Genomic DNA, 25,720 nt, shown 5'->3' on the forward strand with positions numbered 1-25,720 from the left:
TCTAAACACAAATGGTTAGAAAATGAAGGGTTGCAGAAATATAATTTCAAGTAAATCTGTAGTGATATCACCTTTGTGTGTCTTGTTTTAGCTCATTTAATTTGAAAACCACATTTACTGAGAAGCCAGGTTTTTCTTTTTTGTATGATTGACACTGAGCATTTGGTTTATTCATTCCACACGCCCAAGCAGTGAAACCACATCCATGCCTATACTCTGGCCAAGTCTGTTTGTGTTTATTTTTGTCATGGTCCTGGGTCGTGCGACCCAGTGTTTTGTGTTTTAGCCTATTTTGATGTTTATTCTTTGTTTAGGGTCACTAAGGCAGTCCAGCCATTTGTACATACTACCCGTGTATTAAGTCTCCCTTGCCCTTCGTGTGGTTATGTCATCTCCCCTGTACTACGTCTCCCCGGTTCATGTGTCTTGTCTAATCTCCATGTTTCCTGTTTTACTTTGAAAGTCTGTATTCACGGTCAGTGTATTCAGTTTCACTCCTTCACCACAGAAAACCAAGTTCCATCCGCGTCCACTTCAAGACGGAAGCGGCGTTCACGTCGCCGTCGCTCATCGCTACGGCATGTCTCGCCCTCCACTGAACGACACGAGGAGGCTGTGGAGGTAATGGATTTCGACCTCGAGGAGCGGCAGAGCGCCGCATGCGCGCAACTGGAGGAGGAGCAACGGGGGAAGCCAGGGCTCGCTCCTCACTACGGTGAGATTTTCCGCGGGACACGCCTGGCCTTTGGGGGCCCCCGGAGTTGCCAGGAGCTCCCGCCTGACGCTCCGCCAACACTCGCCTCCTCAGCCTCTGCGTCACCGCAGGAGGCTCCACTTTCCACGTTAACGGGGCCCACGGCCAAGAAAAAACGGCGTTCGCGTCGTCACCGCATCACCCGATGCTCGGAGGTGAGTGAACCTGTTCTGTCAAGCCAAGTTACCTCTGAGCGGGCGGCATGTGAAGTAACTACAGACTTAGCCGGTGATATGGCTAGCAATGAGCTATTCACCAAGCCACAGGCTAGGGACAGTCAGAGGAGGAGCCAGACATTTGAAACACCCGGGGCTTAGCCCTAAAGGGTAGTATGCATGTGGGATTTTTTTTTTTTTTTAAGGGGGGGGGGGTGTAGAAATGACTGAAAGATTAATAGGCTCTGTTTTGAGTTTTGTTCAAAAAAGAATGACTTCATATAGGGAAATATATATATCACACATGCAGGACACCTTAAACTAGTTTTTTAATTGAGCAGCAAGACAGAACGAAGTCGGGGCTGTATCAAGACACAGGGACTAAACCCCAATTCAACCAGACCCAGAACTGATCCAGAATTAAAACAGGACTACAACAGTTCAAAAGCAGGATTACTGAGGACTTAACCAAGACAGAACCACAATCAGAACTAGATGATAGTAGCACTAAAAATCATCATAGACCTGCACTACACTTATTTATTTAATTCTACCAAAGTACAATATTTAGATTGAGAAAAGTTTATATAATTATTTAGCCTTGTTGTGCAAACAAGCCTGCAGAACTTAATAAATATAGAATTTGAAAAATAGCAAACCTAAAAAGAAACACTAGGTACAAGATACATGAGTACCTATGATACAGTGATACTTTTAGTAAGCAACCATTTGACTAACATGTGTGTCTCACCTGCTCTTGTTCATCTCTGTTCTGTCCTCATTCTCCATCTCAATCTCTGCTCCTCTCTCTCCCTCTTTGTGCTGACAATCATCAAATATACAGTTGAAACCAGATATTTACAAACTCTTCAGATCAAAACACAAACACTTTTTTAATTGTAACATCAAATCAGACTAAATGTTTATTTTTTTAGATTGATAAATATAAAAAACATATTTGTTAACTTTAAGAGTAAAGAGAGAAACTGTCTGTGTTTTTTAATTGCAAATGGCACCAAATTGTATTCAAATTGAGCCACACTTATGGAGCTCCACAATTCTTTTCCTGGTGTTTTGGTTGACATCTCTTGATTTTCCCATGTCACAGAAACAGGCTCTGTGTTTTGCCTTATATGCATCCACAGCTGTGCCACCAATTTACTCACATGGACTCTACTAACCTATCAGAAGCTTCTTCAGCTCACAATGGAATCGTCTGGAGTTTTCTTATTAATTAACAATAAACTTAGTGTACATGTACTCCTAAATTTAATGAAAGTGATAAAAAATAGACAGCTCTGTCTCTCTTTATTCTGACATTTAACTAATTCAAAATATATTTCAATATTTATCTAAAACAAAAGTTTACTCTAAATTGATGTTGTACAGTAAAAATGTTTTATGTTTTCTCCATAAAGTGTATGTAAATATCTGGTTACAAATGTGAATATCCTGCTGTGTACTGAAATCCCTCTTGTTTTGCATAGAAATATACTGAACAACATACAAAGCATAATATATAAAATAACATTTACCTGAGTTTTTTCTTTGAAAGAACCCTCTAATGTCCATTCTTATATTTCAGTACATAACTGAAACCGAATTAGTCGGGGAGGGTAAGAACTGAAAATATGAAATAAACACACGTAAGCTAAGACTCTCTAAAAAATAGCATTTGTTCGGCTTTTCATTTCGCCATTTGTTGATTCACTTGAAGAGCAAGTAAAATAATATTGGTCAAGTGATCAGTTTCATATCAATCTTTCGTGATGCACCGTCATATTTACATTATTTGTACGGTACGAATGATTTGCTTTGGTACCTGGTCAAACTTAAGCTCTCCTTAGTATGGCTGGCTCCGTCTCTCCAACAGCGCACTCACGGGCAGCAGCTCCCCCCGCCCCCTCGCTCAGTCGCTTAGTGCCTGAGCTTGGATCATACCAATATCAGGGGGGGATTCACGCACAGTCGTAAATTCCCACAGTGTGCACTATGTGCTTCGAATATTGTGTGTACTTTTTGTTTTATACAGTTGTCAGCCAGGCATCTAACTATGAAAAAATTACACTCCAAAATACCCCGGGCTTCTGACAAAACAACCCGGGCTTAAGCCCCGTAAGCCACCCCCACGCTCCGCCCCTGGGGACAGTCCTTCTCAGCCGATCATGACTGCTTCACTCAATCCTGCAGGGACCACAAAATCTACGCATAGACTGAAAGAGACTTCCACTGATTCTCAGGGTAATAGTGTGAGTAGTGGGGTGAAGGTGTTTCCTTTTGTGTCTTTTACCATGTCTGAGGTTCCATCCAAGTCTGAGCTATCTGTTTCTGAGCCTGACCTCAAGAACTGTGTTTTCTCAACTCCGGGGCCCTCTGAAGCCACAGTAAGCAAGGATATTGCAGAGTTGGCAAATCATGGATTAAAGTGTAACATGACTAGTGATCCTGTTTTCCCTGCTACTCTTGTGTTTAATGAACTGAAAACGGTGAACGCCGATCATGAACTCACTCTAACCTGTCAAGATGAAAACATAAATGCTGATCATGGTAACCTGGACTGTGTAACGTCACAATATGAATTCTGTCTTCCTGAAGGTCATACACAGGGTGATTCTGAACTGTTTTGCTCCAGCACCAGTACCTCCACTCAGGAGATGGAGGCTGAGATCAGGGTTAATGTGACACCGTTTTCTCCTGTCTCTGTGAACTCATCACTGGATAAGAGTTTAGCCTCGAACAATGTTGTAACCACTCACTCTCAGCCTGAAGTGTCACCTGCTTCAGTTAATGGTTTACGTACCGTTTTGCCTGTATCTGTCTCTCCACTCAATATAGTCATCACTCTGACGCCACAGATCACTGCGGGTGCAGGTTCCAACAAACACATCCATCCAACACACCACAGTCATGCTACCACGGTGACATTGGTTAGGTCCATACCTGTGTGTTTACTGTTTTTTCAGGAGTTAGCTCCTGATGTTGTTTTCCGTATGGTTGAACCAGCTCCTCTGAGCCGCACACTACCATCGGTTAAGTCCAACCAGCTTATGTTGGCCTCTCCTAGGATTACTGAGACTGGGCCAGTAACCTGCGAGCCACCTTGGACTGATGCAGACTCTGGGAACCTAATGGTTGCTGGCTCTGAACTGGTGGTCCCTACCACTGTTCACTTCACGGTTTTTCATGCCAAGATGTTAAGCCCTATAGACTGTTTTCTACCTGTTTTCTCTCTCTCTGGGTTTGTGCCTCAGCAGCCTGTGTTTCCTCAGCTCCTAGTCCAGCCAGGGGCCTACATAACTGTTTGTCCTGCATCTGCTGTTGGACTCCCAGGTGTGCCTATCCGGCACCCTGCGGCGACACCATCGCTTCACGTCACGTTAGCTGGAGGGTCCGAGGGGCCCGTCCAGCCACCCGTCTCCGCTGGAGGGTCCGAGGGGCCCGTTCAGCCTCATGCCTCGTCAGCTGGAGGGCCCGAGGAGCCCGTCCAGCCTCCTGTCTCCGCTGGAGGGTCCGAGGGGCCCGTTCAGCCTCCTGTCTCCGCTGGAGGGTCCGAGGGGCCCGTTCAGCCTCCTGTCTCCGCTGGAGGGTCCGAGGGGCCCGTTCAGCCTCATCCCTCGTCAGCTGGAGGGCCCGAGGGGCCTGTCCAGCCGCCACCTGCGGCCGCCTCGTCGTCGCCTGGTCCTGCTTCAGCCTGTGCTTCGTCTGGTCCAGCTTCATCCGAGTCTTCGTCCTCGCCTGGTCCAGCCTCCGCCTGTGCTTCTGCTACGCCTGGTCCAGCCTGTGCTTCTGCGTCGCCTGGTCCAGCCTGTGCTTCTGCGTCGCCTGGTCCAGCCTGTGCTTCAGCGTCGCCTGGGCCAGCCTGTGCTTCAGCGTCGCCTGGGCCAGCCTCCGCTTCAGCGTCGCCTGGTCCTGTGCCCTCCAAGCCTCGGCCGGTACGCCTGACACTTGGGAGCCGCCGCTGCCTTCCGCGCGGTCGGCCCCCTGAACTGCTCCATCGTCGCCTTCGTCGCCGCCGCTGCCTTCCACGCGGCCGGCCTCCTGAACTGCTCCGTCGTCGCCGCCGCTGCCTTCCGCGCGGCCGGCCTCCTGAACTGCTCCGTCGCCTTCGTCGCCGCCGCTGCCTTCTGCGCGGCCGGCCTCCGGACCAGCTCTGTCACCTGTGCCGCCCGCCTGGTCGGCCCCCCGACCATGTGACCCGTGTACTCTTGTGCCTGTGGGCTCTGGGTCGGCCCCCTGAACTTTGTTTTGACTTTGGTCTTGTGCTCCTGTGTGTTCTGTTGTTCGTTTTGTTTCCTGTTCTGGTCCCTCCGTCCTGGTCCCCCGCCTCCCGCCCTGGGTGGGGTTTTTCTGTTTTTGTTTGGTTTCTCGGTTTTGGGCTGTCGGGAGCCAGCCCTTGAGGGGGGGGTATTGTCATGGTCCTGGGTCGTGCGACCCAGTGTTTTGTGTTTTAGCCTATTTTGATGTTTATTCTTTGTTTAGGGTCACTAAGGCAGTCCAGCCATTTGTACATACTACCCGTGTATTAAGTCTCCCTTGCCCTTCGTGTGGTTATGTCATCTCCCCTGTACTACGTCTCCCCGGTTCATGTGTCTTGTCTAATCTCCATGTTTCCTGTTTTACTTTGAAAGTCTGTATTCACGGTCAGTGTATTCAGTTTCACTCCTTCTGTCCTGTCGTTAAGTTCATGTGTGTCAGCTGTGTTCCCATGTGTGGCCACTTCCCCTGATCATCCCTCATGTGTATTTAGTCTCTGTGTTTCATACAGTCTGTCTCGCGTCGTCTGTGTTATCTCCCCTACCCCTTGTCATAGTATCCCAGCCATAGTTTGTATTTTGCAGTCTAAATCTCATTAGAGTCATAGTTTCCCAGTCTATGTTCAGGTTTTCCCTCAGTTACTTTGTTGTTCTTTTCCATGAGTTTTTCAGCCATAATAAAAGGCTCGTTTTGGTTGGAATCCACTCCTGCATCCTTGTTTGTGTTCGCACCTGGGTCCACCACACACCTTTCCGCACGGTCTGCCTCCGCAGACCTTGACAATTTTGCCCCCGACTGATCTCAGAACTCTCACAAAGCTCTAGTTATTTTTACTTCCCTCCAGTTTCTTTAAAAAAACAACAACAACTTGTTGTTTCATCTTTGTGAGCAGCTTTGTAAAGCCATGGGATACATTTTTCATCATTAGAGATTCAAGATCTTGGGACATTTAAAAAAACAAAACAAAAATAAACTACCAGCTAATCAGACAGTTTTAGTATCAGCATAAAGCTTTTTATTATTAAAGAAAACATGACATATGAAAACGGTCATATTTTTGTCACTGTCGTTTTTAGAAAACAATAACTCCCCATACTCAGTTCTATTTTATTATGGCAACTCAATGCAATAATAATTCTGTATTTGGTAATACAGTAATGGCTCTCATTAAGACTTTTTTTACTGCAGGATATCTAAAGATGAGCTGGTATAAACAATCCAAAAAAGAAAAGAAAAGGGACATATAGCAGCTTCACAGCCAGACAGAGATAAAGAAATTGATGTAGACTACACCAGAGCTAAAATGAGAGATATGTTTAGATGGATTAAAACTTTACTCAGAATGATTCTCTTCAGAGCAAATGTAAGAACTGTAGCTTCTTGAGGAGTTCTGAGGAAAAATAGCTTTATATCTAGTGGATTTTTCTTAGGACCAATCTTCTTGAAAAGTGCATTTTTAATAAGCCTTTAAAAAAAACAGATAGGTAAAGCATAAAAATAGAGATCAGCTAATGTTTGAAGTTTTATTGTCACAACAAAAAAGGATCTTCAGGCAGTCCAAGTATTTAATCAGACTTCAGCCTCTTATTTTTTGCCCCATAATATATATTGGTGTCATATTTACAAGTACAAACATAGATATGAGATTAAAACAAATATTTTTTTCATGATGATTCATTGAAGGTTGACACACAAGGATATGTTGTAAAATCAAAGCATGAACACAATGCTCTCTATTCTCCGTTTGTGTCCAGAATGAATCGGGCATCTTTGACAGCCATTTCTCACAGAGCTGCACTGTTGGCATTCTTCTAAAAAGCCCGGACTACCAGACTCCGGCTCCCCTGTTTGTCTCGTCCAACAGCTCCCTTGATGGCGCTTACATGTGTCTTTATTTGCTGTCTCTTTGTTTTCAAAATGTTCTTGTTTCCATAATTTCATGCGGTATCTGCAGGCAGACACACATCAATTGCATAAAACGCTTAACGATCACACGTTCACACACAGAGCACTTGGATTAATTACTGTAATCACTCCAAGTTTCTACCTGCAGCCTAATGTGAGTCTCTAGAGTGACACATGCAGGATGTTTGCTGTACATCCTCCCCACGCTTGCACTCTTCCTGTGAGGAAGCAGAGCATCTCCACAACAACAAGTGCATCTCATTTGTTACTTCAGTCACTCCCTCATTGTCATTCTCTCTCACTCCATCTCTCACTCTATGTCATTGCTTATCTCCTAATTGCTTTTCTATAAATGGATAAAATGTGACTGTGCATCCAACCACAAGTGCAAAGGAGCGTTACAGAAATCTTTGGCAGTGTCGTCCTCTAAATGTCCCATTACTCCCTCCTTGGGAATAATTACTGCACCGACCATGGCTTCAGCAAGGCCCCCCTGGGTGAAAATAATTATAACTCTGAAATTATGAAATAAAATCATCAATTGTTATTCAGTGGGGGGGAAAGCAGAAGAAAAACTGAGCAATCCGAGAGGGGATTTCATGATCTTTGAGAATACCTCCACACTAAGCTAGCCAAATCTGAAAAACATATCTTTGATTCAGAGTTTTGGGAACATAAACGGGGAGCTCCAGAATCCTTTTGCAGGCAGAGATGGCAAAGGTGCACACATTTGTCACAAGTACAGATCCTTGTGTTAAAAGGTACTCTGATAAAAGCTGAAGTACTGATTCAACTTTTTTACTCAAGTAAAAGTGGAAAAGCTGAAGCTCGTTATTAAAACAAAACAAGGAAATGCAAACTTCATTCTGGCTTCTATTCTATTCTAATTCTGCGATATAGACAAAGGAGACAAAAGTAATGGGAATTTTAAAAAAGTAGCTACAGTACTACAAATTAACAAATGTAGATAGGTGACTGTTTCTGCACCTAAACAGAAACATTTGTATAGTCGAGAGTTAAAGTGGGATTCAGCAGGTGTGGGTGCAGCATGGGGAAATAGTCACTTAGCAACCATTTCCATTGTGTGGTCCAGTAGATTTAGTATACAGGCTGTGATCAGCGGCTGCTGCTCGTGGATTTAGCCAACTGCCTTCAACAAGTTATAAACCAAAGCTCAATGAGCTATCACGGCTGATTTCCATCTCATACACACCTTTATATTAGAATAAAGCTAATACGAAAGTGTAATTCAACTTAAATTTAATGTGATATCTGCTACTCATCTCAACCTCACACTGACCGTGAAGACCACAGCCTACTCTGCAACAGACGAACAAAGTATTTCAACTAACCACTGTAACCTGCACTAAACTGCCTTTCACGCAACCTCTGAGTAACAAAAAGTTTGTACACCTCAATTTGTGGCAAGGGGTCACCACAGCGGGTAGCTCTACATGCTTGATTTGGCAGATTTCTTTCTGGCAGATGCAGGATGCTTCCTGACACTACCCCCAAGGGATTGGTGTTTCCTCCCAGAATCAAATGGGGATCTTTTGCTGTTAGGAAAATGTGTAAACTACTACCCTACACTAATATGAAAAAAAGAGACATAAACTGAGCAACAAATCATGTATATCTGTTAATAAAACAACAACTCTAAAATAAATAAGGACATTAAATGGACATTTTAAATTTCCAGCCTTTTAAATATCACCTTATAATAATAATTTCTTTCTTCTTCTCCCATCCTGTCTTTTCTCCATCTTTCTCCATCTCTGAGTGAATTAGTGGTGCAGTTTGTGTGTATACTGATGATCTCTGCACCAGAATTGCCTCTCTGGATACCCCACATGGATTGCCATTTATATGTTATTGTTCAACCCAAATAGGTTCAAGGCAGTTTGATGTTTGAAGACGCACAGTGACAGGAAATACTCCCCTCAAATGTCTTAAACCTCACGTAACAACCCAGGTAAAGAGTAGAACGTGAAAATAAATACTGAAGTAATGTACAGATACTTGCAATAATGAGGTATTTTTATTTTGTTACTTGCAGAAGTAAGGTCTGATTTATGAGTGTGTAGATAAACTGTAGCAACGCTATAGTCTTTAAAGCTGGAATCTGACACATTTGTTTAAAAATCTAAAGTATGTATTTGCAATTTTACAGGCTGTGTTAATCCGTAGGGCGGCTTTGATTCATATTCATATTAAGTAATGATCATCTCGCTGATGTAAATTACTCCTAAGGCAAAGTGAACATTTTCTCTTTCAGATGCTAACACCATTAAAAAGGTGAAACAAAGAGCGACTTTTATTGTGAAGGAGTCAAAGATAAACAACATAATTGTCACAGTCATTGGTCTATGAAAAAGTGCATTTAAAAATAATTAAGATCAAATCAGTTTTAAATGTTGGGAGTAATCAAACGTTAAGCAGCAGGCACCCTTGGCTCACTCCTACAGCAGTGCAACCAACTCTGCTGCTGTTATGTCCAAATATAATCGTGATGTGTTTAGAGTCATATCAGACTCTAAACACATCACAACTAACATTTTTCCATCGTGCAATGATGAAAAAATGTCTAATTATTGGCTGACAGCTCTAGATAGTAATGTTGTTTTGGCTGACACACCAGCTGTTTGTGATTTTTATTGGCCCCTGAGCAGTAAACGCTACCACTGTTCACCCGGTTAACAAGTAGCATTTATGAGCTCCACTCAAGTCACTATAATAACCTAATTCAGGAGAGAAAAACATACCAATTAAATTATGATATTGGATATAATAAAACACAGTAGAAGTCCTCCACAGAGGTTTTGAATATGATGCAGAATCCCGTTTTTGCATATCGTACTGTGGATGGATAATATTTTCCAATTTGGCCGTCCTAATGTGAAGGCAGAGTTTTAAACACAGATATAAAGAGAGGTGTGTAAGTGCAAAGTCAGGGTTCATGTCGGAGTAAACAAATATCGGTATTTTATTTCTATTTTTGTCAGTATGACAAGAACACCCCCCCCCCCCATTTCCTCTTTGTGAAAGGATGGTATTTTGCTGATGGTCACCGTTATTCTGGTAAAACTTGTGGATTCATGTATTGTCCTCAAATCATCACCATATTTCAGATATATTTAGATATATAGATGATGCGACAGAGGTTACAGGTTCTTTTTTAATTCTATAGGAGTACTTTTATGTGTACATTATATATGCATCTGTATCTACATTTGTCCATTTTTACATATACAAATCCAAACTTGTAAAGCCAAGCAATCAGTTTATCTTAGATGTGCAGTTGTCTCAGTTAAAAGCAGAAAGTAAGTAAAATAAAGTTAGCATGAGACATGGGAGTGTTATGAGAAGTTCCAGAAATCCACACGGTTTAACACAAAAGGTACAGGTTTTCCACTGCAGCGCATAATGTCTCACAGTGGGGAGGTAACAAGTTGAGGAGAATCCTGGACAAAGTCCACGGTGAAAGTAATGCCTTGTAAATTCAAGAGTGGGTTTTCCGAGAAAGGAGAAGGGCTCAGATCAGTTGGTGGTTTGTTTAGGTTTATCCAAGAGTTGTGCCATATAAATCAATAGAATACTTGAATATTTCTGCATCATCACCCCTTTGAAGTCCTCTTCTCTTGGTGCTACCTTCGTCATCGTACTCCCTCCTCTTCCACTCAGCTATAGTGCCACATTGAACTCAGTCACCAAGAAGTCTACGTAGTCTCTGTCTTTGGTCTTGAAGGCCTCGGCGATGAGGCGCGCTGCGTCCCTGTGCTCGCGGCCCCTCAGGGAAACCCCGTTTACCTCCAGTATAATCTGTCCCACCTTCAGCTGGCCGCAGTTATGAGCTGAACCACCCCTCTGAGAGAGACAGAGAAAGAGAGGGGAATTTTAGGGAGATCTTATTTAAAACCCGCCATGATTACATCCAAAATAAATCGGCCTCTTGTGGGAAACACTTGTACTAATATATTTGTTCTTAAAAGAGTCAAGGAGAACAGAAATTCCTCTAAGGTAATAATGGTAAAATAAAATTCAGGAATAAATTTGTTAAATTTTTGTCTCTGAATTTTCTGGACCTGAAGCTGCACTGTGAATACTCTTCTTTTTCCTCCTGGATAATATTTCTGTGAATGATATTTGCCAGCAAATGCAGAATAGGCAGCCTTGGACAAGCCTTGCAGTCTGAAAGTGTTATTTATATGAATTTTAACTTCTAAAAAAAAGAATGACAGAGACATAATCTTGAAATTGGGCTTTAAATCTCCTAATAATAAGTCAAGTCAAATTATACATGAGGTTATATATGTAAAATATTTAATAAATATGAATAGAAAAGGCATTATTTTAGATAATTAAGCCACACAAAAGCTTCAGATTCAAGTCTATTCCAAAAAGCAACATTTATTTGCTTTTTATATGGTCAGAGTTTATGAAAGTGATTTAAACTGGCTTTACTCTTCAGCCAGCCAGAATATATTTGTTTCTAACCTGCCAAACAGGGTTACTTTACCACTTACTTTACCAGGTTTAAAAAGCTTCCTAGAGTTGATGATAATTACTGCCGTTCACTTACACCAAAGTCATTTAAATTGTTTCGGTACCAAATAAAATGTAAATAAGGCAGCATAAATATGAGAAAAAGTATTTAATCAGCATAAACACACCCAATCATATAAAATACAGGCATTAAGATGTTTTTCTATCAAAAAAAGTTGAAAATATTATAAAAATATTAATACAAATGTATAAAACACTCTGCATGCACAAGACATGACATGATTTCATGGTCTTTGTTTTATGATCTATTGTCTCTACAAACTGTCCCTGTTACTGTTTAGTGCATGTTTTGTCAAAAAAATATCAGCTTCCAGTGTCATGCAGTCAGCTATTAGGTGCACTGAAGAATCTCAGTCTAGTAATAAAGTAATAGTAGCTTGGTTTTAACAATAGGTAAGTTGGGAATATGAGAGGATAAAGGGCATAATTATAATATTCAGTTTATAAATTTATACCTTCATTTTTTTTTATTTATAACCAAATCCAACTTCACAGATTAATATAATTGTTAGTATGTATCCACATTATTATGAAATTATTTCACCACTATACTAAATAGCTTTGCTTCATCGCATTCCTGGCTATTATTTTCTGTTTTTGACACATTTCTACTCTTTTACATATTTGATAGCCAGAATATCAGAACGACCTGTCTAATATTGTGTAGCTTCATCTTGTGCCAGCTAACACACCTCAGCTTGCTGACAAATGGACTCAGGATATGTGGTATCTATCACTGGGATACTGTCAATGGATTGTTTGGGACCACTGATGAAACTTGTTCATTTTGCAGGTGTTTGATTAAAATAGGAGTTCAGATGTCAGATAAATGCCTTGGACTTTCTGAGGAGCTTCTACATTATGAATTGTTGGAGAGGCTGGTGCAGTCAGGGAGTGCTGTTATTCACTTTATCTGAGTTTAGGTAAAGACTGTTCTGCTGTACATGATTACCTTTTTATCACCAGCTTATTACCTCACTATAACAAAATGATTGCAGAGCATCAAAATCCAAAAATAATTCTTTAAAGCCAAACATAACAGGATGCATTTTGAAAATAGTTTTCATCTTAAAGAAAAACAACAAAAAAAACACCAGTTTTATGTCTTTCTTCCTGTGACCCTGCTAGGTGACCTCATTATATGTGACTATGAGAGCTAAAAACATCAATATTTCTTTCCAGACAAGGGCTGCATCATCATGTTGGTTATTTAAGCTACAACAATTACTCAGTGTTAGGGGAGCACTTGGTCATCATAATGTGAAGATGGCTGTGATAAAGAGCTGTCGCTTCAATGAGCGGTGATGGGGACTGATAACAAGTGGAAAGGCCAGCCAGCAGCAGTGTTTTTGTCGTCACTTCATCCTCTGTATTTGTGATTGAAGTGACCTAAGATGACAGCCCCGGTGCCCAGAGAGATACGAAACACATAAGCCAGAGGTTTGCCGTATTATGACTCCACAGTGTTTACTTTCAATACTGCAGAGAGTGTCCATTGTACAGGGTACCTGCTCTGATGTGATGCCTGCATTTTTCCCCTGGGTGAGGTGGATGCCAAGTGGAAAGCTAAAAACATTTTTTTTATTTTATTTCCAGAGCAAGTTTATCATTCTGATGCTTGGTCCTGACTGTGAGAAGTACTGAGGTTGTGTGCCTTGCTCAAGGGCCTAATAACATCGAGTTAGCATTCCCCGGGTGACAGAGCAAACTTTTCACAGCCTTCTTTTCCACCTTGAAACCTGAGCATGTGGAAGTCTCCTTTCGCTTTGTTACAAGTGACCTTAAGGCTGCCTTATTATTAATGTCTGTAAATAACTGTGAAGCTATATAGCATTATTGTTCAGGGATGTAGCAAGGGTATCATAAAGCTTGTGGTTTTGTCTTAAAGGTAATAACCCAAGTGAACCACTGTGCTGAAAATGTGCTAATTAGTTTCAGAAATAACTTCGACTTGATTTTAAAAATTGATTTGCATGAATAATTTAACTTATCTTTAGCTGAGTTAAACTTCTCTCATGAAATGAGCTCTAACCTTGTGTCCAATGGCTCCACTGGGGCTCCCCATGCAAGAAAAAGCACCTACTTCCTTTGCTATTAGCCACTGCAATGAGGCACTTTTTCATGTTTATTACTCTCTTGGAGAAGTGTCTGAGGTTAAAAAGAAATAGTTTGGGGTCAAACCTTTTGAGTGGTTGCATCTTTTAAGTTGAACTTCCTTGCTCTCTGTGCTTATGAAACCTTCGATATCACAGACCATCCGGGGCTGAAGGCCTGCTGGCTTGCATATCAGAGTGGAGGCTGAATGGAAGTACAAAACAGCTGCAGTGCTGGCCGTCTTGAAAAGTGATAAGACACCACTTGCTCATTTCTTTCGAAAGCTTAGTTTAATATTTGAGCTAAGCAAAAATGCATAAAAAATAAGACTTGTACTGTTTATCTCTTTAATACGAGAGCTCTCCTGATAAGCTGAGCTTCAGGAGCCTACGATGGACCAACACAACGCCCGATGATGCATGATGCAGAAAAATCCATTCAAGCAAAACAAGTGCTATCTGAGATTTTCCTGTTTATTAAGGACCTGGTGTCTTTTTTTTCTCTCACTGAATGAATGCACATGAAACTTCTATTGAGGATTGTACAATAACCAAAGAGATGAATGTGAAACAAAACTTTGTTCTTCTTTGAGGAAAACACAAAAAAGGAACATAAGACATAAGAAAAGCGAGAGCAAGACATTTGAAGGGTAGAGAATACTTGTCTGGGAGATTTGTAGCACTAGCACAGCTACTAGTGCTTCAAATCCCTTTGCAACCCTCCTAACAATCACTTTTGAAACACCCACACAAATACCCAAATACAGGATCTACCCACCAAACCTCCAGTTTATCATCTGTACAAATCCTCCTCATCCTTCTTCTCCTTATTAACACTGCTCTCACTTTTTTGTGTCCTTTACTCACACTTGCTGTCCTTTCTTCCAGCCTGCTTTTGATTTTGAATGTGCTGATTTTCAATCCTTTTATCCCTTCCTTTGCAATCAGCCACCTTTTTTTTTTATTTCAATCACCACCTCTGTGGAGTGGGAGGCTGAGAGACAGCTTTGACTGGAGAGTAGACTGGAGTCTGTAGCTGCTCCTAGCACTGATATTAAAATTGTAACTGTCTCATTGTCTGTGTTTAGAAAATGATTAGTGTGGCATATAGTCCTGAACTAGAGCAAGATTTGTTGGCTTGCAAATTATCATGGCAGACAGATATATGCATTCACAGCCACAAGTAATACCTGTCTTTAGAGGTGACTAACCTGCCATTTCAAGCAAAGCTTTCAGAATTTTTCTGTCACTCCGCATAGCTGGGAGCTCAGAATTTTGAGTATTTTTAAATATGACAGATATGCTATAAATGAAAAAGGCTTTGTGGGAAATATAACTGCAACTCTATTTAGCCACAGCATTAAACTGAACATTAAGTATTTGAAATGAGCCTATGACTTCTACCTTTTAGAAAAAAAGGTGCTGTGTAATTTGCTGTTTCTGCCCTTTGCCTTTACCCTTTAACACACACACACACACACACACACACACACACACACACACACACTACCAAGTGCCTCATCCCGACAAAGTAATTACCAAAATCTCCAGGCAGCTAGGGCTTATACATGTAGGCCATTAATGTTGTAATCATCTCTGTAGAGCCCCAATGACGACAAAATTAGCAGAAATCTCAGTGTGAGTTCAGCTGCTGTGTGAATCCTTATGAAGCCTTAAAGAACACAAGATCCCAGCTGGAAGGTGTGCACGTGGCACTATTACAGAAAATCCAAAGTGTTTCAAGGATAAAGAAAACACAGCTCAACCACGCGAGGACAGTACTCATGAAAATACTGCATGTTAGCAGAGTAAGCAGAGAACTGAATTTAGCAGTGTTATTATGGTGACTGTTCATTTTAAACGCATATTAAAGATTATTCTACTCTTGGTTCAGTATATGAGGGGGTAGCCTAATATGGTCATCTCACTGAAGCTCTGGTTGTGAGTCCAGAAGTCCCACATATATATGGTTCCTCCATTCAGGTGGAAAACGTATTGGAGTGACAGCATTGTGTACATCAAATATCCATCTATCAACCCCTTAGCCGTTCCTAGGCTAGCTGAGAGACATAATCTTTCCAGTGTGTCCTTGATTTACCACGTGGCCTCCTCTCGATTGGATATGGTCAGAACACTTTGCCCTGAAGGCACCCAGGAGGCATCCTAGTCAGATAACCAAGCAACCTTTGCTGGCTCCTCAAACTATGAATTTTGTTTTACAGGCACAAAAATCATAACCAATCGGTATAAGTAGGCGAAGTCCAGTTTAAGATAAATATGCGTTATTTTGAATTGTTAAACATGGAAAGCTACTCTACTAGTGATACACTGGAAATGAGCATAAGAGGTCCAACTTTCAATGTTATTTTATGTTCTTCCTGACTTACCTGTATTGTCACAATTCGTGGCAGCGGCTGGCGAGTGTTGGCTCCACCTTCAATGGCAATACCCAGGGTGCTGGCAGTCTTTGCCACCCTCACTAGTGTAGCGGTAGGCTCCAAAAGCCCTGGCTGAAATAAGGCAGAGTGAGGGAACACGAAATGAAAGGCATATTTATAAATACATTCATAACTTTATAAGATAATCTGCCTTCGATTTGTTGCAATTTGCATGGATTACACTGTACTATACTGTATGTTTGGCTATTTTAATGGAGCAACAATGAGCTTCCTAATGGTTTCCCTTGTTTATTCTGAATGAGCAATCAATTTAACACCTTCACAAGTCAGAGGACAAAATAAAACACATTTAATTTCCATTTCCATGATGTAGTCATGTTTATGCTGGGTCTTGTACAGTTTCCTTCCATTTATAGGTGTTTATTTCCTTTATAAATGAATCTGAAACATGTTTTTGGGTTTTTATGTCCAGGTTCCAAGATCAGTGTGAATTAAAGGGATTCAGTGTAGTGGTTAACTTGTATAACATGTATAATTTAAAAAACATTAACTATTAAAAGTTCCAATGTGCTTTGGGCTTGAGTGTACTACAACAATCACTGGATTACTGAATACTTCAGACATCCTGAAAACCTGTTAACCAAGCCATTATTTCTGTTATAAGAGGACTTGGGCCTGGATCCCTGATAAACTCCCAGAGGATCCAAGGAATCAACAATAAAAGTGCTTTAAGAAAAAAAAAGGAGACAGAGAGGTTGAATCAGAAATAAAACAAAGGTTTAACAAGCTACACTTTCTGCCAAGAACTGAAATAAAAACTACAGCAGCTCGTTTTTTTTAGTAGTAAGGAAAGGGTTACGTTATTAACCCTTTAAGACCTACCATAGAACCAAGTCCGCCAGAGCTTATATTATATTTTTACATGCTGTAGAGCCATTTTTGGGAGCATTTCAAGTTGCTGTACACCAATACAACCATTATAGCCCAGATTGTAATATATGTATGCATTAAGTGCATAGTAATTACATAAATTGCAAAAAAGTGCAATAAACTACAAAAAAAAATGAAAATTGTTTTTGTTTTTTTAACATATATTTCTAGTTAGAGAAATTTAAGAGGCTTATCCCTCAAAACTGTAAATACAAAAAAGTTGCACAAAATAGTTTCCCACCACAGGAAATTTATTTTGAGTGTCTTCATAGTTTTATTTTTGAAATTCACCAATTTTTACATACTGCAGGAAAAACGAAAATAAGTATTATAATGCAAATTTGCAAAAAAAATAGCATATGCATCAAAATACACTATTTCCAGCAGTGCAATTTGAGTCCTAAGCATCCCAGAAACGACACAGAAAGTCATAAAGTCAAACATAACTTATAAAAACACCAGTATAGCCTTACAAGGCCCTGATGGGTTGTACTGGCTGTGGTTTAACAGCTACAGTTGCTAATATATTTATAATCATGGCTATTAGACAGTAGAACATTAGATTATTAGATTATTATACTATAAATAGACTCATGCAAAATGGCTGAGTAGGGACTTCAGAACTTGTCAGAACAACCGCCCATTTCTTAGATTTCTTCTGAACCAAAGTTGTCCCGTGATAGTTGTCAGTACATTCAAAAGGAACTGTTTATAATTTACAACTTAAAATGACACCCACACTGCTGCCACAGTGTAACTTAGTTTAACACAGTTAACCGAAGCCGTCAGTCACTGAGATGTGCGTGTCAGTGCCTTGTGATGGCTCATAAGAGGCTCAATTACTCCCTTGGTTTCCGCCCCCAAACTGTCAAAAGGTTTGAGTTGAATTTGACAATCAGAATTCAGAATTCAACTTTGAGTGTGTTCCCTGCGACAGCATGTATAGCCAAAGCTCTCAATAAGCAGAAATTCTTATGGGTGTTGTGGCTGCTTTGTTCCCTTGCCTGTTAAGCTTCACAAACATTTGTTAAATTTGTGTGTGCATACTTATATTGTTGGAGTGGCAGTAAATACCTGCATACAGGAGTGTAACCTCTCAGCTACTATAGCCTCACCGACTCATGAGTTCCCCTCAGCACACAGAAGAGGCAGAGACTAGTTCGTGCCATCACCAAACGTCTATTCAGATCTGCCAAACACACTCTGTGCAATGACACTTACCCGGTGGGTAAAGTCCACTCAACTTCACTACAATAACACAGGAACACAGACTTCTGTCCGCTGTGATTCCTTTGTCTCAAACGCCAAGTTCCAGCATCCAACTGCAGAATAAGTAAGATACTAATCAGTTACCATTTGTAACTGCATCAACTTACTGGGCAATACTCCACCTGCAGTCTCTAAACCACACTCCACTGCTACATGGAGCTACTATTTTTCTCCTGAGCTTGTTTTTAGGAGGCTTGTATAGTGCCATACATATTCCTGGCAATCAACTGGCAATTGGTCATAAAAGGAAAAGTGAGTGTTCCCCAATTAGCTGCTGGCAGTTGATGTGAAATTGGCTACAAAAGCCCAAGTCACAAAAACCTTGAGACCAGTCAGTAACTCCTTGGAAACCATCAGTCGCTAGGGAAAAATGAGTGATCCCTGACTGGTTAGTGACTGGTAGATGGATATTGCTGTTGCAAGGTGAAATTGGTTGCAAACTGGTTTGTGATGGTGGATTCAAAACCTCCTTACAATTCCTTTGGTTGCTAGCAGATCCTTATTGTTGCCTGTAATTTGCACTGAAGGTCCTGCATTGTCTGCAAACACTCACCAACTGCTTGCTAAGAAAAAGTGAAACTGTGAAGAGTGCAGTACAAACTGGAAATGAACATCAGTAAGCTTCAAAGTAAAAGTTGTGCCTTTTGAAATGTGTTGGTTTCAGCAGTAAGGCATACATTTTACTTTGGAGGTCAATGTGCTCCATTTCTGATTTGGATTATATGAGTGTTTGCAGGCATGTTGGCTTCTTTCATGCAAACGAATGTTTGCAGGCAACCAACACAATCACAAGGATGTTTCCTTTTGGATTTCACACAGCACCAGTTAGCAATCTCCAGCAACCACTTGCCAACCAGTCAGGTAGTACAGATTTGACCGAAGACCAGCTAAAACAGGTGGCCAAAGGGTTGCTTACAGGCCTGTGTGACTGAGGACTAAGAGATATGCTTATATAATCATCCATACTCATTTTAGCCTTGCGTAAGTGAGGGCTACATCACCTCCAGAGTAAAATATCTAGCCCTTTAAATGCTTGACATTCTATCTCTCACTTTGTTCCTTTTGTCCGTCTCATATTTTGGATCCAACACGTCTTTTCCCAAAACCTTTATCAAAACCTGTTTGTTTTACTCTTGGATTAAGAAAACCAGTCTATGAGTGACCTTTCTGACATAAAGGAGTGTGTAGTAGGGATGTGGTTTGGAAGAGATGGATGTGGGACATCCATTAATCAACTCTCTCTTTTATGCAGTAGCATGCTGGAACTTGGAGACAATGACAATCTAGAGCTTCTTAGTGAAAACCTTAAGCAAAACAATTCCCTACACCACTGACATACTTCAATAGCCCAGAGAATATTATTGCTTGGTGCCAATGAAAGGAAGTTGTGAATGCTATTACCCAGGACAACATCAGATACTCATCTATCTTAGAACATGAACGGAAGACCCACAAAAACATGTTTCAGCATTTTAAAACTGGCAAGAGAGAAATATCCAGTTACGTGATCAGTGGTTTACTCTATTTTCTTGAATGAATTCAAGCCATACTTATATACTTACTCAGGTAACTGCCCCACAGTTCTGCTTTCTGCTGTCTTTTGTTTGACATAAAGATGAGAAGACTTAAAAATGCCTTCCTTAAGTTTATTAAGGGCAAGATTTTATGAGCACATAACTCCACTCTTTTCTGCAACCACTTGCCTGACACTCAGGAACAAGCAGAAGAAAACATTTTTGCTTCTTGGTAGTAAAAAGGCAGCTTTTTTTATGTTACACAATCTCTTTGGATGCTGAATTTATCAGCTCTCTCTCCATAAACAATCAGACTACTCCCATCCTTGCTTGTTATTCCTTCCATCAATCATTAAGAACCAGAGAGGGATTTGTGAATTTCATTAGGCTACAGCGCAGTCAGTGATTAAACAAATGATGGAGCATGTGACTCGATGAATGACATGGGTAAGAAATAAACAAATGAGTGAGACAAAGGAAACAATCTGCATGAGCAAACAGAGGGAGGAGAGAAAAGATCAAGGTTAGGATTAAGAACAGACTCTCGAGGAGGATTAGCAATTAAGTGCATACACACACACACACACACACACACTTGTACTTCTCTGCTTGTGAGGACCCACTCTGTCCTTGGACGGACATTCATTTCTTAACACATAAATCCTTAACTACAAGCCGAATACAGTTCTGACCCATTTCCCCTGAACCTGAGCCCTTTGATGAAGTGAGGATCCAAGAAAATCTGTCCACTTTTCATATTTATTTTCAAAAAAATGTCTCTACTTTCCCACAAGGTTACCAAAAATGCCCTTGAGTTTAAAATACCAAAGATATAGCTTTCAAAACTGCTTCTAAAAAAGACCCACAGTTTAAAAAAAGGTATTTTTCAGATTTCCAAAACAGCTGTTGTTCAAGAACATCCCCACCTTGGAGAAATGTTATTTAATATTGAAATGTGACCTTAAAAGTCCAAAAATGCCCTTTAATTTCTAAATGTGGCCATTTAATAATAAAGCCTTTTTCCTATTTTGTAGGATAGAGGTGCTTGAAGAATGAAATTGTCCCATGGAGTTGTATCACACATTAGCTGTTGTTTAATCAGGACAATGTATGAATAGTGGAGGTACTAGTCTGGTGGATTTGCCTCTAGCTCCTCGGCATAATGAGTAGTTGCTCTTGCATGATTTACCTTGACCAAACGGCACAGAGTAATTCCACTAGTGAGAATGTGCCTTTGATAATGTCTGAGGTGCAAGTGTGAAAACGACTCGCGAATGTCATTCTTAAACCATAATCTGGTCCTCACAAAGAGAGAAATACAAGAGTACTCATGGCTAAATTATACATGTCTAATTTCCTGAAGTTTGAGCGTTAATTCAATCTTCCATGCATGTTTAGCTTTGAGCTGCACTGAAGAACCCCCCTCACCGGTTTGGAGGGGTTGTCCCCCCCGCCTCCCTCCTGGGTGTCTCGGGGGAGGTGTGTGCGTGAGGAATGGGAGCTACTTTCTTTCCTGACGTGTCCTGACTCAGCTATGTCCACCCCGCTGTCCTCACTGAGGGTTTGGCCACTGTCTGACAGCTGAGACAGGGTGCCACCTGAGGGGAAGCAGGCACACATTAAGTCAGGGAATCTAAACATAGCATGCATTTTTTTGACCTCTAAACCATTAAAATTCAAAGTGTGTATATAGCTCACTGAAGTAGAACATGGTATCAAATAAAGGGAAGTTTTTTTAGGTAAAGATGTTATTAAGCAAAAAAAACTATTTTTTGATGTCTTTTGGAAAATCATCTTATTTGATGCCAAATTAAAAGCTTGTTTAGATTAGTGATGTTTGCATACAGTATGAGTAATTTCCAATCTTCTGGGTATTTGCTCAATTAAGCTCATTAAGCCCAAGCAAACACATATTTAGAAAGATTATACACCGAACATTTTTCACCCTCCTTTATATCTGACACTGCATATTTAATAATAATTAGCAAATCTGAGAATTTGAACAGTATCAGTAAATGTGTTCAAACTTCAGCACGTTTAATTCTGTCAATTCTGTATCCAAAGCACAGTTTCATAACCTGCTGACCAGGATCCCACTGACCGAAAGGATTACAATTGCAGCAAACTGCCCATGTGAATGATGCATCAGTCGTTTAATTCATAGATGTTAGATTAGATCACACAGGGTTAGAAAATCCCAAGACATTAAATATTGTCCCTAAATGCAAAGCACAATCTTTTAATTTGAGTTTGTCTGTAGTGCTTAAATTATCAGCTCCAAGTATTGGAACCGATTAATTCGTGCAAATAATTTTTCATTTTATTTTGGAATATTTTATAGATAAATACCCAGTCACTTAAATTGAATTGTTAACAGATTAATTTTAAAACAAATCTGTAACCATATGTATCAAATTCTTTTAAAAACAAACAAACTTCATCCTCGATTTATTTCATTGTTTGGCTCATAGACTGTATATAAAAGACGGCTCTACCTTTCAGGTCTGAAAACTGAGAGGCTTTAAACCTGCATTCTCCCTAATGGTCAGCAGGGGGTAACTGCTTTGGATGCGTTTCCCTGTGACCTGAGTAAACACTTTTTCAATGAAGGTATAGTCTCAAATGCCAGTTTAAATTCAGACTAAAGACGAAATGTTTATTTTAGTAAATTACGGTCTTCAACCACAAAGCTAAATATGACTGGGTAAAACAAATGATATCAAACCCCTCAGCTAGAAAAAAATTCTTCCTCATATTAAAAGGCAAAGTAAAAACTTTTGAAAAGCTTTGAGGATCATTTTTAGATTTGCATCTAACATAAGGTCAGTTTAGAATTTGTTTTTTTACTCTTCATACTCTTCACATGTACCTTTGTTTTATTTTCTTTTTGTTTTTAATGGTATCAAAAAGGCTAAGATTAAGGTAAAAAAAAAAGAAGCGTGCATTGGTTTCTCATTCGGATCTATCTCTCAAAAACACCATAATGGAGACAGTGAAACACTTGACTTTAAAATAGGACCAAACGTAAAGGTCACTTGGGCTGTTACCCATCTTTTCTATACAGCGCACGATTTTCAACATATCAGATCTGTAGCTCTGTATTTCATACCTCGAGCTTGGGGAAGTGGCCGCACCTCATTGACATCAGGTTCTGCGTTGGGCCTGTGAACCTCCACTGTAACAAACTGCTGTTTAGACCCAGGAGAGGAGGTGGGGGAGGATTTGGTCTTGGACGCTGGCTTAAGGGACAGAGAAGGGGGCGGAGGAGGGGCAGGGAGTGGAGGAGGAGGCGGAGGTGAAGGGGACGGGGCAGCGGGTTTAGTGCCTCTGCTGGGCGACTGCACCCTGGGGAAAGGGCCAATGTTGTGCTGAGTGACTGTGGACAACTGAGCGGATGTTGTTTTCTGTTTCTTGGCCAATGCAGAGGGCTCTCTCTTTCTGATAGCTGCGTATTCTTGAGACGGGTCCCTCTGGCGTTCTCGTTTGTGGTGTAAAGAGGGTGAGGCAGGAGCGTGTCCTGGCTCGTTGCCGTGGTTCTTAGAGGCTGTGGCTGTAAAGTACAAGCCTGAGTGTGAGGATTCGGAAGAGGGGCACTTGTTGAGCGGATCTCTTCTACTTGGGCCCCTCTGCACCCCTGGTGGGGGCGGAGGCTTGAAGGAGGGAGGGGACTCGGCTGTGGCGGACTGAACATCATCCTGAAGTGAGAGGATATATTCATCATCATTGATTAGGGGTGTAACAAAATATTGTAGCATAATGTGCTGTGATTAAAAATGTAACCATGTGATTGATGGAGCTGAAACTCGCAAATCAGATCAGTTCTGCGTCTGGAAAGGTTCAACTTTTGTCTGTAGTCATTAAACACCAGAGGATGCAGCGACACTGTCAAATGGGTCGTGCGCCAATATTTTGAAATTAGTTTTTTAGACAATTTGACAGAAGAATTTTTATATGATCTGTTTATGTGTAAGTCTATAATATGCAGGGTCGGTCAGTGTACCTATATTTAGATTTATGGTGATATTATATGTAATTTTGTTTTTCTTTGTCAGGAGTTTGAGACTGCTGAAATGGACTTTCTTTTTCTGCTTATTGAAAAAAATTCACTACACACCCGAATGATTGGAAGGTCCCTTTAAGAAAAACAAACCAAAAACCTTTGTTGAACCAACTATGCATAACTCCTGCACAGTGTCTTGCAGACTGCCGAAATATTTATTGGATTATCATATTTTGGGCTTTTTTCAGTGTTGTTAAAATGTAATTTTCCCTCTCCCCCCTGGAGGAAATTGGTAAAGCTTTTGGTAAATTAGATTAAATTTTCAATCCATATTTATTCTGATAAGTTGCTTGGGAAACTCACAAACTGTGAGAACAAAGTTATAATAGCAGTTAAACAAGATGTATCCAAAATTATTATCCTTCCTTATATTTTTTTTTCACCTTAAAAACACGGCCAGACGATGAGGTTAGCATATGTAGAAATAAACCCAGTGGCACAAGGCTGCATGCTTTAGTCCTAAAAGCTCAGTTTCCAATTACTTTTTCCCCCCAACATAGTTTTTTAATGGCTTTAATGTATACAGTTTCAGTGAAACTAATGAGCATTTTCAATTTTGCTAAACTGTTATAATTCTCATCACTTTTGCAACCTGCTTTTATGATTTGAAAGCAGTTAACGACAACCACACATTGATTTCTAAGCACCTATAATTTTACTCATGTATCCTTCATTCTGATATGTTAGTAACACTCAGTGCATACATCAAAGTACAAATTTTAGTGTGAAAAAAAAAGAAAAATATATTTTTTTGTAGTTTTAAAGATTGTTTTTGAATGCTCTCCTTTGATTCTTGGGCAATGCTGAGAGTTCTCTCGCCAGGGACAGGAACGGGTGCTCACAAGTACTGTGTCCTGTTTGCAGAAACCAGGCGAGGGGCAACCAATCAGAGAAAGGTGCATTTAAACCAAGAGTAAACTTAAAGGGGCAGGATCTACACACTGTACTTCAGACAGTAGATTTTTGTTTAACTGCTTCTAGTGGAGTCCATCACTGAACAGAACATAATAGGTCCCCTTTAAGATGAGTTCATATTGTTTTCTTGTCATTCACGCCATTTTTTTTTTCACTCACTCCCTTGCATTCACATATTAGACACACAATCAACAACTCCCACCAGCTTCACCACCAATTCTTGTTGAATTGAAGTCATTTAACTTGGTGGTTTGATGCTGCTGGGATCCTGGGTTTACAGGTAAGAGTGCTCAAACAAAAACTCAACAGTGGAATGAACAACACTGTGTGACACGAGTGCTGTGCCAGCATGTGGAGCGAGACATAAAATGAGTGTAAAAAAATGGTTTAAAAAAACAAAAGGTATGATTTGAGCAGCAGGTAGCCTTGGGTGATAGCAGGCTGAAAGCTTTCTCCTTAACCTCACTCTTTTATCCTTCTGCAGACAATAAACAAACGAGCCCCCTGATATGTCTATAACTTTGGAAACTGGGGTTGCCATGGTATCTTTTTTAACACAATAGCGCAACAACATGGCTAGCTCAGGTAGGGAGCGAATTGGACAAATGGCACAAAGTGCTGAGTCTAATCTCTTCTTTCTACACTACAACAAAAAAGGACAGAGTGTGCACAGGCTCTTACTTTTACAAAGCTCTACCTCTGTTTCTTTTTGTTTTCGTGAAGTGCAAACACTTATCATCAGTATAAAATTCAAACCCTGCAGGTCACCATGTCTAAAGCATCTCTATCCAGCCTCCACACACAAACACACATCTTTTTCTACCTGTTTTTCTCCCACACCTACTCACTGCTCCCTTGTGCAGTATCCATCTTTATCAGGCTAAAGCAGGGGCTATGCCTGCCTGTCTG

The 25,720-nt window shown here is 40.6% G+C and overlaps 2 protein-coding genes across 6 annotated transcripts in view; one reads left to right on the forward strand and one right to left on the reverse strand.

The window, feature by feature from the left end:
• Window positions 1–256: 256 nt before the first annotated feature.
• Window positions 257–25,719, forward strand: LOC309711345 (uncharacterized protein). The gene is made up of 2 exons (XM_082541611.1): window positions 257–909; window positions 25,675–25,719. Exons 1-2 carry the CDS (start codon window positions 625–627, stop codon window positions 25,693–25,695), a joined length of 306 nt encoding a protein of 101 aa, XP_082397737.1. The 5' UTR covers window positions 257–624; the 3' UTR covers window positions 25,696–25,719.
• Window positions 10,135–25,720, reverse strand: part of whrna (whirlin a) — a 200,671-nt gene continuing 185,085 nt past the window's right edge. For all 5 annotated transcript variants that reach the window (XM_082541590.1, XM_082541591.1, XM_082541592.1 and 2 more), the window contains 4 exons: window positions 22,946–23,531; window positions 21,265–21,434; window positions 16,112–16,234; window positions 10,135–10,932 (listed from right to left, as the gene is read on the reverse strand). In XM_082541590.1, coding sequence (XP_082397716.1) covers window positions 10,750–10,932; window positions 16,112–16,234; window positions 21,265–21,434; window positions 22,946–23,531 — 1,062 coding nt within the window. In that variant the 3' untranslated portion in view covers window positions 10,135–10,749. The remainder of the gene's footprint in view (window positions 10,933–16,111; window positions 16,235–21,264; window positions 21,435–22,945; window positions 23,532–25,720) is intronic.

The sequence above is a fragment of the Aulonocara stuartgranti genome, assembly GCF_965226115.1.
Source record: "Aulonocara stuartgranti genome assembly, chromosome: 7".
In the NCBI taxonomy this organism is placed as follows: Eukaryota; Metazoa; Chordata; class Actinopteri; order Cichliformes; family Cichlidae; genus Aulonocara; species Aulonocara stuartgranti.

What these genes read in the sequence shown, in the direction of transcription:
- LOC309711345 (XM_082541611.1), top strand. Translation starts at nt 625, where the DNA reads ATGGATTTCGACCTCGAGGAGCGGCAGAGCGCCGCATGCGCGCAACTG. An exon ending in GCATCACCCGATGCTCGGAG is followed by an intron (nt 910 to 25,674) that starts GTGAGTGAACCT and finishes TCCCTTGTGCAG; the next exon opens with TATCCATCTTTATCAGGCTA.